The following is a 17,711-nucleotide window of genomic DNA, read 5'->3' on the forward strand; positions in this document are numbered from 1 at the left end:
AATGGACAGATTTTGTGCAGATCTGTCCCATGAGCTACTTGTTGACAGACACAGGTGTTCAAAGCTTGGTAAAAGTAACTGTTTAGAGAGGCTCACAGGAAGTACTCCAAAGTTCAGCCATTCCATTTCTTTCTGTACAGTTTCCGGCTTGCCTTGATTCGTACTTCTCATGTTCTAGTTGTATGTGTTGTGCACCAACAGACTTTCCTTTTGCCTCTGTGCATGATGGCCACTAGATTTCCATTTAGCTTTGATTTCGTTTCCTCATCAGCGACAGCATTTTTCAACCTTGTTCTTTGCTGCTCCCAGTAGCTGAGTGCCTTCTGAGCTAGGAGTTTCAACTTCTGGCACTATCTCTTGTTTCATTTTGGATTATTTTATCATAGATAGGAATATTCAAAAGTGATTTACCATTGCCTTCTTCTGCACACCGCTAAGCAGGGTTGGCTTGAATTTGATTGCTGTTATCTGTGAAAGATTCTTTGCCAGAGTCGTCTTCAACTTGTCTCCAGGAGGTTCTCGGCCCCTGTCACCACTAGAGAGATCCATTCTCTTCTGCTGATGTGCTCATTTAATCCCAAAGAGGGCAGATGCATCTTAGTCTGGTGCCTCAGCTTTGGCCGTGCTGCACTGGGTGTCCCTGCTACCACAAAATGTAGTGATGGTCACAGGTTTGGATTGTTTTAAAGGGGGATTGGGCAAATTCATGGAGGAGAAGACTAGCAATGGCTACTCATCCTAATGGCTATATGGCACCTCTCTTATCAGAAATACTCTATGTTGCTGGGAAACTTAGACAGGAAGGTGCTGATGCCCTCGTGTCCTTCTACCAGATTTTCCATGGGGCAGATCATTGGCCTCCTCCTGATCTAGCATGGCTCTTCATATGTTCTTACGATGAATCCAACCCTAAGTTGTGTAGGTATTATATTTTCATCTAGCCCTTCTCTAAGGAGGCCAGAGCAGCGTTTTGCCTGGCTCACAACCACCCTGTGAGATAAGCTAGGCTAGGACACATTCACGTGTTAAGGACTACTCACTAAACTTCAGAGATGAGCAGGGATTTCAGCCGGGGTGACTAAAGCCGCCGCCACACTAGCCAACACATCAGCACATCCCATTAGCACAGGATGAGGAGACACTTGTCAATACAAATCAGGACATTTACAAGTAATTATCTCTCCTGGTGATAAGTGGCATTGAATAGCACAATTATACAAGGCAACCAATATTACCAGACTGTCCACATGTATGAACCCATGAACGATAACACATTCATGTTCTGCTCTGCAGACATCACCACTTTCCAGGCTGATTCAGCCTTGGCTCCAACTGCTCTCGATGGAGACTATAAAAGCATCTGTAGAAACATCCAACTAAACTTTGGGAAATCAGCTACTAGATTTGGGTAGAACAGAAATGTATATTTTGAATTACCATGGTTAATAATTTTTTGTATGTTGATCAAGATGTTTATTTGCCAATTGCTGATACATTAGTCTTGTATCTAAATTTTCCATATGGGAAAATCTCTGTGTGTGTCACACACACACCAATTTGAATTCTTCAAACAGATCTTCATTATTTGGCAGGGAACATTAGTTACAGCTTCAGCACACTAAAGAGAAATTATTCTGATGCATTCTTTTTGCAAGAATAAATTCAAGGCAAGACATAAAAGCACCATAAGCTTTAGCACATAGTTAGGGAAAACATCACTTTTCACTTTTCTGTAATCCTAAAGAATCGCAAAACACCTAATATAAAATAGAATAACCCAAAATCCTAGAAATCCAACTTTAACTGGAGTGATTGTTTTCTCAGTATGAAGAGGTAAACACAACAGATGTTGGCAATCAAAACCTAAAGTATTGCATAAGTTCAAAGCCCAGTATTATAAAATGTAAACAATTTGTCTTAATGAAAATCAGTCATGCAAACAATTTTTTAAAAACCTGGATTCATGTATTTATTAATATGAAAACAACTCTATGCCTCTGCACACCTTGACGCGTAAACATAGAAACAGAGCAAGTCAGCAGGAGTCTCCCAGGCCATCTAGTCTGACCCAGGGATCTAGCCGGCTCCGTTCACGACATGCCTACCATGTGCATGTCTAGCCTATCCTTGAACACCCTCACCGATGGGGCTTCAAGCACCTCCCGTGGAAGCCCATTCCAGACCCTTGGGTTCCTAACTACCAGGAAGTACTTTCTGACATCCAAATTGAACCTTGGTACCCTGAGCTTTGCTCCATTAGAACAGGTTATGCATGGGTTCAGAGAGATTATTATGGCTTTAAATCCCCATCAAGCTGATGCTAATGGCAGAAATCAAGATCCATCCTGATCACTTCCTGTCCTGGGTACTGCAGTTTCCTCTACTTTTTAACCTCATCTGGAAAGATTGAAAAGGAAAGGCTTTCAAGAGGAACCAGGCAACTGATCACACATCCTTGTGACGTCTTGTACCCACTGCTTTTAGCAGCAACAGTAAAAAAACCAAACCAAACCAAACCAAACCAAGCATGCATACAATACACACACCCCACCATGCCCACAGATAAGGTTGCTCTTATAATCACAGAATTGGAAGGTAGTCTCCAACACGTGGAGGAAAGCCTCAGAAGAACCAAAGGATAGATTTTGATTTAAAATTATGACCATCTGTGAGAGCTTTGATAGGAATCCAGTGGACAGATGCGGAACTTAAACATGTCACAAATTTGAGTCCCATGCTGGTAAGAATCACTGTCTGTGTGACAACATGCATGTGCCTTCACACACCTATTGCTGACTGTACAGAAAGCACAACTCAAAGCAAAAAGTTTCACATTCAGAAAATAAATGGCCGCAAAGAATAACGGATACAATTACATGTGTGAAATTTGACCTACATTTTTCTAGTGATACAGTCCTAGTTAGAACGGCCCCACTGAAATCAATAGGGCTCATGTGAGTTGTGACCCATGAGTAACTTCAGCCCTACTGATTGCACTGGGTCTAAGTCTGGATCCAGCCCAGGAAATTTTTTGATGGAGAAAACAATAAATTAAGGCAAATCATTGGTCACAGTGCCAGTACAGAGAAGGAAAGAACAGAAATTGCTTGAGCACTTGCAGCTTAATCTGGGAGTTTCAGTGCTGGCTTTTAATAATCAAAGGTACACTGCAGAATATCTCAGAATAATATGTAAATGCTGAGATCTCAACTGGAAAATAATAAGGGGAAAGATTCTGTCTTGTTCATTTGTTTAAAGGAGCAAAGCATTCTTTGTCATGAAACCCCCTTTCTTGGATGGATAAAAATCAATACAAGTCATTATGGGAGGGGAGATAATACAGAGATGCCCTGACCCAGTGCTGATGTCACAGGGAGCCATGCATAGACAAAGGCAAGGCATAAAAAGGCAACGTGGGACACCAGCTCACACCGAGTCAAGTCTCCGAAGAGATAGGCAGTGTCACTCCCTAGTTCTATTGGGGAAAAGTAAGTATTTTTCTTCAATTTATCAGTCCTATACGTCTCTAATCCTTGTCCTGTTTCAGGAAAAGTGGGAATAAGGAAATACAAATAGAACATGTGGCATGTATAGCATCTATAGCTTAATAGTAATTTGGAGAGCTAGAGTCACCTTCCATTTGCAGGTGAGTATTTTTCTTTGCATTTTAAAGTGTATTTGGGTTTCTGTATGAACAGTAATTTCACTGATAATGATTTGCTAGTGGAATAGAAGCAGCGGCTAACCAGGTATTCTGCAAGAATAGGTATCCCATTTTTGAAATAAAACCATGTACTCAGCATAAAGTAAAGGAAATTGTAATTAATGGCTTCTAACACTTTAAAATGTGCAGGATTCTCAAGAGTACAATTGCTGTTTGATTATTTTAAGTATATAGCATACCATAAGAAGTCAACAAGAATGGATACCCACAGGACAAGAGGTGAGGAAGTTTTCCAGTTGTCTAACTAGGAAACAGCAACTTGGCCACAGTAGAGCTGTGAGCGCCATGCCTAAACTGTCATTGGATCGCTACACTCTGTCGTCACTGGTTTGCATGGGCTGTCAGAACATACTGTTTCTGTGTTTTGCTGCTAACAGATGCCTCAGTTACATTTTTGCAGACTTCTAAAGTGTTCGGGATATAATGTTATGATTGTATTTCATGTCTACACACAAGTGACATGAAACGAACAAGATGAAATTCAACAAAGAGAAACATAAAGTTTCCCATCAAACGTGCAAGTATAAGAGAGAGAAACTGGCTTGACAGCAGCATACTTGAAAAGAAATTCTGTCCTTTTCTGAATATTAGCCAGCAGTGCCATATGGCTGCCAGAGAAGCTAATGCAATCATAGGCTGCATTAAACAGAAACAGTGTGTCCAGGTCAGGGGAAGGAATAGTTTCACCCTACTCTGCTTTATTCAGGTTGCAGTAGCAATGTTGTCCGGTTCTGGGCAACATCTTTTAAGAGGAACATAAATTGGAACACATTCAGAGAAGAGAAATCAACATGAAAACCAAGTCCTATGAAGACAGCATAACTTTACCCGGGAGAAGAGAAGATGAAGGGGAGGCATAACAGCCGTCTTCAAATATCTGGAAGCCTGTCATGGACCAGAATTGCTCTCTTTTGTTCTAGAATGCATGGATGGAAATTAAAGAAAAGCAGGTTTTGGCTAAACCTTGGAAGAAACTTCCTAGCAGTGAAGGCTGTTCAGCTGTGGAGCAGATTGCCTTGGAAAGACCTGGGTTCTCTGTCACCAGATTCATTTTCGCTTAAGCTGAATAGTGACCTCTCAGGGATACTTTAGCACTGCTGAGCCTGCCTTTGGTAGGAAGTTGGCCTGAATAGCCTCCAAAATCTCTTCCAATGCTGTAAACACAGCAAGGTACATCCAGATGCAGAAAAATATGCCTCAGCAACTTCAGTACAGATGATCTGAACACCAGAAAATGCTTCCACGTCCAGATCGATCCCCATTCTTGGAAAGGCTGCAACAGGAAGAAAGCCACAGCAGCCGGTCAGGGAGGCACACATGACTCTTCCTGCTGGATCAAGGCTGCACATAGACCGAGTTTCTCAATCCCTAGTACACATCCAAAGCTGAAAGAAAGACGCTTTCAAGAACTCACTTCCTCTCCCTTTCACCCTTCAGGAGGAAATCTGAATTGTCAGAGCTGGTTGGCCATCAGTGGCTGTGGTAGTCAAGCATTCAGCCTGTTCTGCCTATGAAGCCTTTTAAGAGTTAGATGAACTGTCTTAAAAGTCGCATGCTAATGATAGCTTCTGACCATTTTTCAAAACCTTGTTGCAAGTACTAGAGCTGTAATCTTATGGCTATTGCATTTGTCCTGTGAGGAGAGCCAGTGAGAAAGGGAGCTACTACTCACTACTGAGTAGTAAGCATACTTCTAAGCAGCTTCCCTGTGGGGCGGGTGGAACAGAAACTCAGAAACAGCTCAGGTTCCACAAAGAGGACTGCCCCTTGCACACAGAGACAGTCGTAGCACTGGAGCCCTGCTCATACAAAAGTGCACTTCAGGTTTCTTCACCCCTCTTGCCCAAAAAGAAAAGCAGGCATTATGGTAAAGAAGAGTCTCAGATGTCCTATTACCCTGGTGCCTAAAATGTTGGGGTTGGATGTTCTGAATACAGAATATTCCCTCCATCCCAGTCCCGTGTAGAGCTGAATCCTAAGGCATTGTTCTGGATCCTAGGAATTTTCACTCCTTTAAAAAATAATTTTCCCATCATTTCCTTTTCCTTAAATTCAGGTTGAAGACCCTGAATGAACAACACCAACCTTTCTGCAAAGAAGACAATACTGCTTATTATTCGCTTGCATAAGTTGCAATCAGGGTGAGAATTTTTATATAATTGAATTTACAAAGAGCCAGGGGATGCAAATTCATCAAAATATCAAGTGTTCAGTCTTGTAGTAGTTAAATATTTTGGTTTTGAAGTAAGTTTTGAAAGTAAGATTTTAAAGGAAGGGGCCTCCCAGTCCAGCCGTATGAATGATTAGCTACTGCAGTCCCGCGTGATCATCGATAATTGTGCCACTTAGGACGTCTGAGGGCTCTAAGGTGGTGAAGGAGAAAACTGAATCCAGCCCCCACCCGCAAAGCCAGCAACTTAACAGCACTACTACATTCCTATTTTTATTATTTATTTACGTATTTATTTAGTGTTTTTATATGCCGTCCCAGTCGCATAAGCCTCAGGTCGACCTTTTGAGCAGGCATTGCTGATGTTGCCCCATCTGCCAGGCTAGAAATGGAATGCCACATTCCTCCGGGTTGTTGAAGCAGAAATCTCAAACCCCGAGCACTAGCGGCAAGTGCAAATTACTTGAGACCTTTGCACATTATTTGCACATTCTAGCAAGCTCTAACATGGTGCTCTCAGGGGTGAACATCTCCCATTGCCCTGGCGCCAGAGGCATACGCACTCAAGAATACGTTACCCTATAAATATGTTCCAGATAAACGGCTGCTTTGTTGCAGAGAATGCCATTCCAAGGTAGGTAGCTGAACTGGTCTTACACTCTTTCAGCATCTAAAGGAGAAGAAGTGTGCAGAACTTCCAAAGAATAAAATAACAGCCTACACTTAAACCAAAGATTCACACTGTAACAGCCTTATCTTATGATAGGCTAGACATGCACATGGTGGGTATGTCGTGAGCGGAGCCAGCTAGAGCCGGGGGTCAGACTAGATGGCCCAGGAGACTCCTTCTGACTCGCTGTGTTTCTATGTTTCTGTGTTTCTATGTTATCATCTCTTATCCTCAGATGATGACAATACATATGAGAGGGAAGAGAGGCAGGTTTGCCTAAGGCTCACCTGATGAGTTCATGGCCCAGGCAAGATCTGAATATGAGCCATCTGGAAGCTAATATTTTTAGCATAGAAATAGCAGCTGACGTGCGGCACGGGAGGCTCAGGCAGCAGTGAGACCAGCAGGAATGGAGAGGGAGACAGCACATCCCCACAAGGGTCCACTTCAAAGCCGCTGCTTGCATTTCTTGCATATCAGCTTCACACTGCAATCCCATACATGCCTACCAAAAAGGAAAGTCCACTGAGTTTAAAGAGATTTACTCCCAAGGGTATCGGTTTGCACCTTCTATGAGGTGATTTACAGAAATGGAGGAAATGAAAAACTCTACCATTCCCTTTGCGATTTCTATTTTATTCTGTTAACTTTCATGTTAACCGTTTTCAAGTCTTCGTATAAGTTTGAGTTGTACAGGGAGGGACTTGGGCAACCTGGGGTCAAGTCCATCTTTGGCCATGACTCTCATAAGGTGAGTCTCTGACTCTCAGCTTAACCTGCCTCACAGAGTTGTGAGGATAAAGCAGATGATCACATACGCAACCTTGAACTCATTGCAAGAGGGCGAAAGGCAGGAAGGAAATGTAATAAATAAACAAATAAATAATAAATATGCACATGCAGTTAGCATCACCTGTAGGTTGGACCTCATAGCCTCTTTAGGTGAATCCACATAAGCTTAATGTTAGCATTTATATTTCAAATACCTTCACAACTACATTCTTAAAAGAGTAAACTAAAAGTTTATTTATCTCATAGTAGTAAATGGCGTAAAAAGGGTGAACATACCAAATTTGATAAAGCTCCAGTTCTTATTTTCTGGTGCAATATTGATTCAGTCCCAGTTCCACATCAGATTGTAATTTTATTTTATGTTTAGTCTGCACAAAAATGGTACATATTCAGACCTCCTTCTGAAGTATACCTTGTGTGTACTTTTAGTGTGTGTGTGTGTGTGTGTGTGTTTGTTTCAAGAAATTTTCCTATTGAATTAAGTGTTTGTATGCCATTTTTGAAACATACATATTATTTGTGCACATTTATAATTATGTACACATTGTTTGCACTGAATGCATTTGTGTATATATTGCAAACTGCACTGCAAACTTTGGAAATGTAATTAGAGTTTATGCCAAACAACTTTCTGACCTGCATTTAGGTTCAAGAAGAGAAAATTCATTAAGTTTGCATTGATGGGCATAGATCCACTCCAAGAAACTACTAGAGGCAGCATATGGTAGACTGTGGGTAAAGTTTCAAAATTCCAAATCCCTTGGAAATTCTAATTGCAATTAAGACAGCGCCTCTATCATTGTCTCTTCAGTGGACGGCCAATTTACCAATCTGTTTCAGAAACAATAATGCCATTGTGGTATTTCTTAAGTACTTAAAAACAAGGCCCTGTTCAGTATAACTAATAAAATTAATGCCCAATAAAATTAACCCATGGCCGCAAACCTAAAATCTAAGTGAAAAGGTACATGAAGGATTCAATAGGAAGGAATAAAAAGGGGGATAACAAATGATTTTTTGATCACAATCAGTGAAGTTTCCAATGCTCATCATCTCTTACTGACAACCATGAAAAGTGGGTTTTGTATCAGTGGTGCCAAAATTCTAATACCCACAGGTAATTAAAAAAAATACTTTTTGAAATTCAGATTCCAAATTTCTTGCAATTTTGTACTGTCATACACTGAACACCTCTTTTGAAGAGTAGAAACATAGAAATATAGAAACATAGAAACAGAGCAAGTCAGAAGGGATCTCCCAGGCCATCTAGTCTGACCCCCAGCTCCAGCCAGCTCCGCTCACGACATGCCCACCAGGTGCACTTTCTTTCCTTGAACTTTCCTTGTACAAGATTGATGACATAATTCTCTCTCAAATGTGCCTGCAGATTTGGTGGGCATTTCCCTACACCATTGAGACAAGTCACGGGAACTTTGAAGAGGCAGGGGAAAGCCGAACGGAATGAGACTCCTCATTGCCTGCCTCCTGTGTTTCCTTCTGCTGGACTGCCTTGTGCTGCCTGATACTGAATCCCGCATCCTTGAGCAATCCATGGAAATCAGAAGTAAGTTCTTCGTTCAGGTTACCATGTACGACAGAGGAATGGGGAAGATCCAGCATCTGAGGGTGGCGATTCTGCCAGGGTTGGTTACGTTTGGACAGACTGCACATCCAGTATGTGTGTGTTTCCAGACACTCCTGGCTGCCCAACATGGCTGGATCCTTGGACAGAGCTCACAGGATCAGTACTGAACCTTACAAAGGCTTTCCACCAGTGGCATGGAAATGGCTTTTTTTCCAGTTACGGTAGGCTAGACTGGTAAAGAGAGAGCATTTAGTCCCCTAGTTTTGTAGTGCCTGGAAAGGCTCCCCCTCAAACCCTTTTGTGCCAATTACTGTTTAAGCCTCACCCCATTTCTCCTACTTTAGATCTGGGATAGCTAAGGAAATGCAATTGGGTGGGAGGTTGTGTATGGCATGTGGAGGAATGACCATCTGCCACAGCATTATGGACTTTCATTGTACAGCTGCTGATCAGGAAAGTTCTTGTGGGGAACCAAGCTTTATCCACACATTGCTCAGGATAGAAAAGGCTCAAAGGGGAAACAGGAGCTGTAAAATATACTACAGTAATCAAATTTGCCAGGAGAAAGTGTCCAGTGTGTGCTCCCAAATAAGAGAGCAGAGCTGAGCCACGACCCAAACCTGACAGAAAAATCACACATGGAACTATGTTTAGCTTTATCCCACATAAGTAAAGCTGCCTCAACAGCAGGGCAGGTTGATTAAGAATTGCTGCAAAATGTATCCCAGACTGAGAGAATAGAGCCATAAGCAACCTGGGAGAGAACCAGATGGGAAACAGCAATGTTAGAAATACATAAAATTACTGAAATACAGAGTGAACTGAATAATACGCAAAATAAAAACTCAGTTTATTCTTCAAAATTAGAGTAAACGCTCTGTTCTCTGAATGAAGGGACCAAAGGCTTGGAAAAGTGCCAGAGGAATAAAACTCTCTCTCTCATTATGCTCCAGAATGACAGAGTCCAGAAGCAACCTACACCAGGCCAGTGACAAATGATATGCAAGACAACAAACAAAAACCAAAGCTAAGAGTTAAGATGACTTCTGGACCTCTGCTATCACTTCACCGACCTCCCTTGCCTGGCTGCTTCTTTGCTGGCCTACAGCTAGAAGTCCCCATACAAAGAGAGGATCCAGCCTTGAACCCACCCACTTCCACTGCTCCGAGGTCTTGTGGCAACGGAGACTGAGGGTTTTTAAGACCGTTTCTCACCTATTCCCTGGCCATGCTGGGGATGAGTGAGGGGAGAACTTTTTCTCCTAAGGGATCAAAGACAGTTGCTATCTTAGGGTCAGTCATCCTACAAGCTACCCCAAATCTCTCTCTCTCACTCTCTCTCTCTCTCCAAGGAGATTGTGCCTTACCTTGCCCCTCCCTTACCATCACATATGCTCTGCTCTGCTCTTCCACGCCTGCAAAGGGGACACCGTGCTTCCTCTTCTCTTCTTCCTTACCCCACCCCACCCCACCCCACCCAAATAGTTTTTTCCTCACTGCCAGTGTTCTTCCCCCAATCCTCAAGTGCCTGCTGGGTGCAGAAGTGTGGCAACAACTGGCCACAATGCCCAGCAGCTTGTCCCACTGCCCGTCTTGTTCCCCACAAGAACTTTCCTGATCAGCAGCTGTACAATGAAAGGGCAGGGCAGTTCCCCACAGCATCATTGTGCTGCCTGTTGGAGACACTTGTCCTATCATGGGGACAAAGGCCTGCTCTGTGGAGCCCGGGTCTGGCAGCTCCACCTGGCCAAGGGCCTGCAGAAGGCAATGCTCTCACGGAGTCTACAGCTGCTCTGCATGTGCATTTTTTCTCATAGTCACACACCAGGAAATGCAGTGATCTAAAGTACATGGCAACTGCTTTTAACTGGTTTGACAACCAGAACAAAAGGAGGGATGCATAGCTCAATCCTCAAACCAAATAAGATGGAATGTGAACTTGGCAAAGGAATTTGGAGTAGGTAGGTTCAAGAGAAAGATTCCCAGGACTGGGAGGTTCAAGCGACAGATTGCTGGAATTAAGATGGCTACTATGTGGAATCAGAGGAGGGTTTCTCTACACGGCTTTTATCTGCCCCCCGTATGCAGCCCCTCCCATTCCCCCAGACTGTTGGGACAGCACTGAGAGGTTGGAGTGTGGCGATCAATCATGGCTGCCAATTGCCAGTGTTCATTCATGCTTCCCTTTGACGGGTTGTTGCTGCTGCTGATAGAAATCATCATCAATAGTTTCCATAATACTCTTGATGCGTCAGCTCATGGCACTGTCTCAGTTCAGTGAAGCAGCCTTTCAAAGTGGGCCTGCATGTGTGGGATGCATAAGGTAGGCCCATGGAAGTCTTCTACTATGAAAGTGGCCAAACTGTTGCTTTGCACGAGCCTCTCATCTCATCTCCTGGGATTTGCCTTTCAGATCCTGATATCGACCCTTCCTGGTATACAGGGCGAGGGATCCGACCTGTTGGACGCTTTGGTAGGAGAAGAGCAGCAGCTGGGGAGGGTGTCCAGAAACTTGCCTACAGGCAACAGCGAGTTTGCCTCCCTATAGAAGAAAGCAATGGATCACTTCAAGATGAGTGATGCTGCAGCAATTAATAAGTTACAGTGATGGTAAGACAGAATGATAGTACATGAAAATACACACACGCACGCACACGCCAATGCCTCCTGAGCCCAAATAAAAAAAAAAGTTGGACCTTGCTTCAGTCTTTCTTTTACAACTAAAACCAACAGAGCAGAGCATTTCTAGAGTTGTTTGACTGAAGAATTTCATTCCACTATATTTCTTTTCAAACTACTTCCTTCCAGAAATGCTAGAAACTTCTTGGACAAATTCTAAAGAAATGTTCTCACAGTGATCATTAATTTCATAGCAGTGCATCAACTGATTGCTATTTTATTTGCTTACTTTGATGTTGCTCTAAGTGTGCATACATAAAAGAATAACTCCCTGCTCTCAAAAACTTATATCTACAATCTGTCAGATAGGAAGGTGTGGAAAGTGGAGACATTTGCTTTTTCTTTTCTTTTCTTTTCTTTTCTTTTCTTTTTTCTTCAGTCAGAATTAGAACAAGTCCCTAACTTACTATCTAGACCTTAGGGCACAGCAGCAACACTTTGCCATACAAGTTCTATGTTCTTCTTTTCATTATCCATTTTACCATTAATAAACATGAGGCTAGTCAGAAACAATCAATTTTAATGTGGCTTATGGAACTTCACAGTGTTAGAAACTTTAAAATGCCTCCTCTGTTTCTTTTCTATCATCAGTCTTCTGCTCAAAGTCGCCAGTGTTATGTACAACGTAATAACAGAAATACAACAAGCAACTTTTAAAAGCAATAAGATAGAGCCAACATTTAAAGCAAGGCACACCTGGTGGCAGCAAATGTATACTACATTTTATTTTAAAATAGCTAACAATTAAACTAGGTGTTAAAAATTCTCTGCAATTTTTAGTATGAGATACACAAAAAGATACCACCAGGAGGGTTGTGGCATCACTACAGGGCAGGCCTTTTCACTCAGGGTCACGTGATGAATGTTTTCAGGTAGCATGAGGCATTTTTACTGGCATTGGAGCACTTGACCAACTGGTATGTCACATGATGCTCCCTACAATCTGTCCTGCTCATGAAGTTTATGCCATGACGTCTTGGCTTTCTGCACGCCAGGTATCCTGTTTGTTGCTATGACGACGTCCTTCTTTCTGGGTGGAACCCAGGGCGACCTCCTTCTCCACTCCAGCAGCAGCCCTGTGGAACAGGGTGGGCTGAGAGTGAGCAGCAGGCCCAAAGGCGCCCCAGCCAAACACTTCAACCACCACACCTCACTGGCAGTCACGTCATGACCTTTCTGTTCGCTGCATTTTCCCCAAGGTTCCTATTCCGGTATTTGTTAACCTTCCAGTACCGTTCTGGAGGGAGGAGCAGTGGCTTTCACAGGCTGGTGACAGGATGCAGAGCGGTGCTGCCAGAGCGAGTGTCTTATCAGGCTTCTGGGAGAAGGAAACAAGTCGGCTCTGCCTTCAGTTACTTCCCTGCTCTCCTCGTCCCACCCCACAGCTCATCTCCCTTTGACTTGTCCAGTGAAGAACAGGAGAGAAAATGCAACGCTGCCTCCCCATTTCCAAGAAGAAAAACACATGAGCTTTGGTGATACTCAGAAGAAAGTCACTTTATGTCAATGGAGTACACGTGTATTTGGAAGTAAACTTTATTGACTTTGGCAATGCTTACTCTTGGGAAGGACATGAGAAGAGGGGCTACAGTTGCTTTTGAGTGAAGGGGGATTTGGGTACTGATCCCACTGGCTTCAGTCCATGGGGGTCAGACAGTGCTGCCAAATTTTTCCTCCTGCTTTTTAAAGATCTCTCCAAATGTGTCCCTTTGCACTTATACTAATGTCATAGGGTGGGGAGAAACACAAAACTTTACTTAGACACATAGAAACAAAGCAAGTCAGAAGGGGTCTCCTGGGCCATCTAGTCTGACCCCTGACTCTAGCCGGCTCCGCTCACGATATGCCTACCATGTCCAAGTCCAGTCTGTCCTTGAACACCCTCACCGATGGGGCCTCAACCACCTCCTGCGGAAGCCCATTCCAGACCCTCGGGGTTCTAACTGTCAGGAAGTACTTCCTGCCATCCAAATTGAACCTTGGTCCCCTGAGCTTTGCTCCATTGGAATGCATCCTGCCTTCATCCACAGGGGAAAAAAGATCATGACCCACCTCTGCATGACACCCCCTCACATACCTGTATGTCACTAACAGATCCCCTCGGAGTCTCCTTTTCTCCAGGTTGAAAAGACCCAGTCCCTTAGTTTTGCCTCATACAGCTTCCTCTGAAATCTGGCCACTATCCCTGCAGCCCTTCACCGCACCGATTCCAACCTTGCTATATCCTTTCTGTAATGTGAAGCCCAGAACTGAACACAGTACTCCAGTTGAGAGCAGACCACAGTCATATAGAGTGGTAGTAATACCTCTCTCAATCTAGAAGTCACATTTCTGGCTATGCATCCTAGGGTGGCATTTGTTCTCCTGACCGCCGCGTCACACTGCTAACATGTTTAGCCTGCGGTCGACCAGTACCTGAGATCCCTTTCCCAATGCTGCCCTTGTCCCCTAGTTTGTACTTACGACACTCATTCCTATGCCCCAAGTGGAAGACCTTGCACTTATCTGCATTGAACGCCATCCTGCTGTCCCCTGCCCATTTCCATAGTCTGCCCAGAGCCTTCTGGATCCAGAGTACCTGCTCCTCAGTTGTGACCACTGCCCCAGTTTTAGTATCATTTGCGAATTTGATCAGCAGACTGGTCACCCCCTCTTCCAGATCATTGATGAAAAGATTGTACAGGATCAGTCCCAGGACAGAGCCCTGAGGGACTCTGCATATCACTGGCCGCTATCCTGATGATTCCCCACTAATAGTTACCCTCTGCTTTCAGTCCATCAACCATGCCCTAATCCATTGGACAGTACATTGGTCTGTCCCAAAACTCCTCAATCTCTCAACTGGGATATCATGCGACAGTTTGTCAAGGGCCTTGCTGAAATCCAGGTAAACCACATCCACCACATCCTCTCCATCCAGCCACCTCAAACCCTTCTCATAGAATTCCACAAGGTTTATCTGGCTGAACCTGCTTTTGTGGAAACCATGTTGCATGGCCCCCAACCTCCCTTCCCTATCTAGCATCACTAGATCTCTTGCTATTATGAGCCTGTCCATTATCTTTCCCATCTTGATAAACTCGAACACTGGGCTCAAAGCAACAGAACGAGATTCAATAAGGACAAGTGCCAAGTCCTTCACCTTGGAAAAAGAAACCAAATGCATTGATACAAGATGGGGAATATGTGGCTCAACAGAACTGGAAAAAAAAGATCTCTGAGTAATTTTGGACAGTAGGCTAAACATGACCCAACAATGCAATGCAGCTGCCAAAAGGGCAAATGGGATGCAGTAACTGAAGTATTACTTCCAAATCAAGAGAAGTAGTAGTCCCTCTGCACTCCTCACTAGACCTCATCAGGAATACTGTGTACAGTTTTGGGCACCAAGATGTAAGAAAGATCAGGATAATTAGAAAGGGTCCAGCGGAGGGCAACAAAAATGATCCAGGGTTTGGAAACACTGCCCTTTGAGGAGAGACTGAGAGAACTGGGCATGTCCAGCCTTGAGAAGAGAAGACTGAGGGGGGACATGATATCCCTCTGCAAGTACCTCAAAGACTGTCACAAAAAGGAAGGTCAAGATCTTCTTGCTGATGCCAGAGTGTCGGACACGGAATAATCAATTCAAGTTGTGCCTCCCTGTGGATCTGAGCATACATCCCTGCAGCTGCTCTTCTGGGAGTCCCCAACAGAGGCACCCATTCTCTGCCTACTTCCTGCCCTGAAGTTCTTCTTTGGATCAAGAGTGGGTGACTGGCTGGATGCTGAAGCAAAAGGAGCAACTCCATTCATCTCTTTCCCCTGCCACCCACTGCACATGGGCCTAAGGAAAGTTCCTCATGTGAGCAGCTGGGTGAAAAAAACCAACTGGGTGGTAGCACCTAGTTTGGGGCTGTTCCCCTCATCTGATTCCCTTGCTGTCCCTGAACATGCCCCTCAAGTAAGTGATGGGGAAGGGGAGGATCAGCTGCTCAGGAGTGCTCAGTTGGGGACTGTGCCGCTCAGCTGGCCCCCTGGGATCACTCCTGCTCACCGGACCATCTCTCTGACAAAGCGGTGCAAGAAAACAGGGTGAGCGCCACCTCCCCCTCATCACTGCCAGTGAGTGTCACCTCTCCATCATCCTCACCATTTGTCACAAATGTGCTTGAGCAGCACCAGGTTGGGAATGCCTCTCTTGCGAACTGGATGGGTGTCTTGCCAAGCAGTTCTCTTCTTCTTCCCTTTGTCCCATGATAAGGGAGATCTGCTGAGCAGGGCTGCTTCCGACTAGGTGCCCCCATCCCGCTGATTCCCCCTCCTCTCGCTTCCATCCGAAAGGAGCCTCCCTCAGGTGCCTATTGGGGCTCAGAGGGATCAGCTGAGTTGGGCTGCCCCCGGTTGCCATTTGGCCTCTGCTGGAATGAAAACTCCATGGAGACCCCTGGCAAGAGCAGCTGTTGTGAGCGAGAAGGATAATGGCTTTTGGCATTGCCTGGACTTGAGAAGAATCCAAATTGGAATGTGAGACAGAACAGGAGGGGGATGGAGTAGAGGCACGGAGATGAGGGGCTTCTCTCCAGGCCAGACTCTACGGGTGAGCAGGAGGAGACCCTGAGTATGAGAGTTTCTCAGACAAAGGCCAGGCAGCCCCGGCAACTCACATGGATCCATGCTCAACTCTTGAGTGGGGTTTATCATGCTGTCGGGTCAATTTTCCTGGTCATATCTCCTCAGATATCTACTTCCCCTAGGATATTTTGCTTTGCTTAGTTGATGTTGGCCTGACATGCATGATTAGGGAAGGAAGGAAAGCCACAGTAGCTTAATTTCCATGCCCTGCATGTGCCCGTAACACGCCAGGCACGACTGCCTCTGTAGATGCAAGTTGCTTTATCATCGGAATCCAGTGCAGTGGGTGGTGGGGAAAGCTTCCAGACCACGCCACAACCCAGCGCTTGTTCTAAGAAGTCACCCTGGGAAAACACCCTTGCCAGATTCAGGCATGGCAACCTGCACCTGGCATGACTAATTATGGAAATGTGAAGGTGCCCAACTGGCATGCATGAAGCCACCATGGCCTCTTTTTGCTCTTCTCGTGCAAAGTCGGATGTTGTGAGTGCTCCAACATGCTTCCAGATTGTGAGTTCTGCTGGCAGTTAAATCTGTCTGGAAAGCACAACTTAAACCAAAACCATCATATGAAAAAAACTAAACCACAACAACAAATACTATGCTAAAGCTTAAACATTAGAATAAAGTATACCTCTAGACATTAGGAGACTGAGTACCCGGAGGAGGGCTTTCTCTGCGGTGGCGCCCCACCTATGGAATGCGCTCCCCAGAGAGGTCCGCCTGGCACCGTCATTACTTGTTTTTCAGCGCCAGGCCAAGACCTTTTTATTTAGACAATATTTTAATAACTGTTAATATTATTTATTGGTTTTAATTCTACAGCCAGGGTGAATCTGGATTTTATTTTATATGTACTATTTATATGCTTGCTTATTTATTGTATTGGAAGCCGTCCCGAGGCTCATGCGAATGGGACGGCATACAAAAACTCCAAATAAATAAATAAACAAACTTGTAAACCATCCTGAGAGTTTCAGCTCTTGGACCGTAGCACCACAGAATCCAAGAATAGGATCACATGGAACACTAGAGCTGCAAGTGGTCCGAGGGCTGCTCAAGTGCAGGACTCCAAGTTCTCCATCACACTCATATGACTGCCCAGTTGCATCTGGACTGCAAGATGCCCACAACTTCCCCAGGCCATTGGTTCCATTGTTGCACTGATCTAACATCAGGACATTTTTTCCTGATCTCTAGCCAGAATCTGGCTTTCTGTAACTTAAGTCTGTTATTCCATGTCCTGCACTCTGGGATGATTAAGAGCAGATCCTGCCTTTCCTGTTTGTGACAGCCTTTTGAGTACTTGGACAGTGCTCTCATATCTCCCCTCAGTCTTTTCTTCTCAAGGCTAAGCATGCCTTTTTCTTCCAGTCTCTCCTCACAGGGCATTGTTTCTAGGCCTTGGTTCATCCTCGCTGCCCTCCTCTGAACCCTTTCAAGCTTGTTTGCATCTCTATTAGACTGTGGTTTTCAG

General features: G+C 44.4%; 1 protein-coding gene across 1 annotated transcript; it reads left to right on the forward strand.

Annotated features, from left to right (window-relative positions):
• The first annotated feature begins 8,817 nt into the window (after window positions 1–8,817).
• PRLH (prolactin releasing hormone) lies at window positions 8,818–11,529 on the forward strand. Its single transcript, XM_044431976.1, has 2 exons — window positions 8,818–8,920; window positions 11,355–11,529. Exons 1-2 carry the CDS (start codon window positions 8,818–8,820, stop codon window positions 11,519–11,521), a joined length of 270 nt encoding a protein of 89 aa, XP_044287911.1. The 3' UTR covers window positions 11,522–11,529.
• Window positions 11,530–17,711: the final 6,182 nt, after the last annotated feature.

Source organism: Varanus komodoensis, unplaced genomic scaffold (assembly GCF_004798865.1).
Source record: "Varanus komodoensis strain SLA01 unplaced genomic scaffold, ASM479886v1 scaffold23, whole genome shotgun sequence".
NCBI lineage: Eukaryota > Metazoa > Chordata > Lepidosauria > Squamata > Varanidae > Varanus > Varanus komodoensis.

Bases quoted from the DNA above. Each gene is read 5' to 3' on its own strand.
- PRLH (XM_044431976.1), top strand. From the start codon at position 8,818: ATGAGACTCCTCATTGCCTGCCTCCTGTGTTTCCTTCTGCTGGACTGC. The intron at 8,921-11,354 runs GTAAGTTCTTCG...TTTGCCTTTCAG, and splicing joins GCAATCCATGGAAATCAGAA to ATCCTGATATCGACCCTTCC.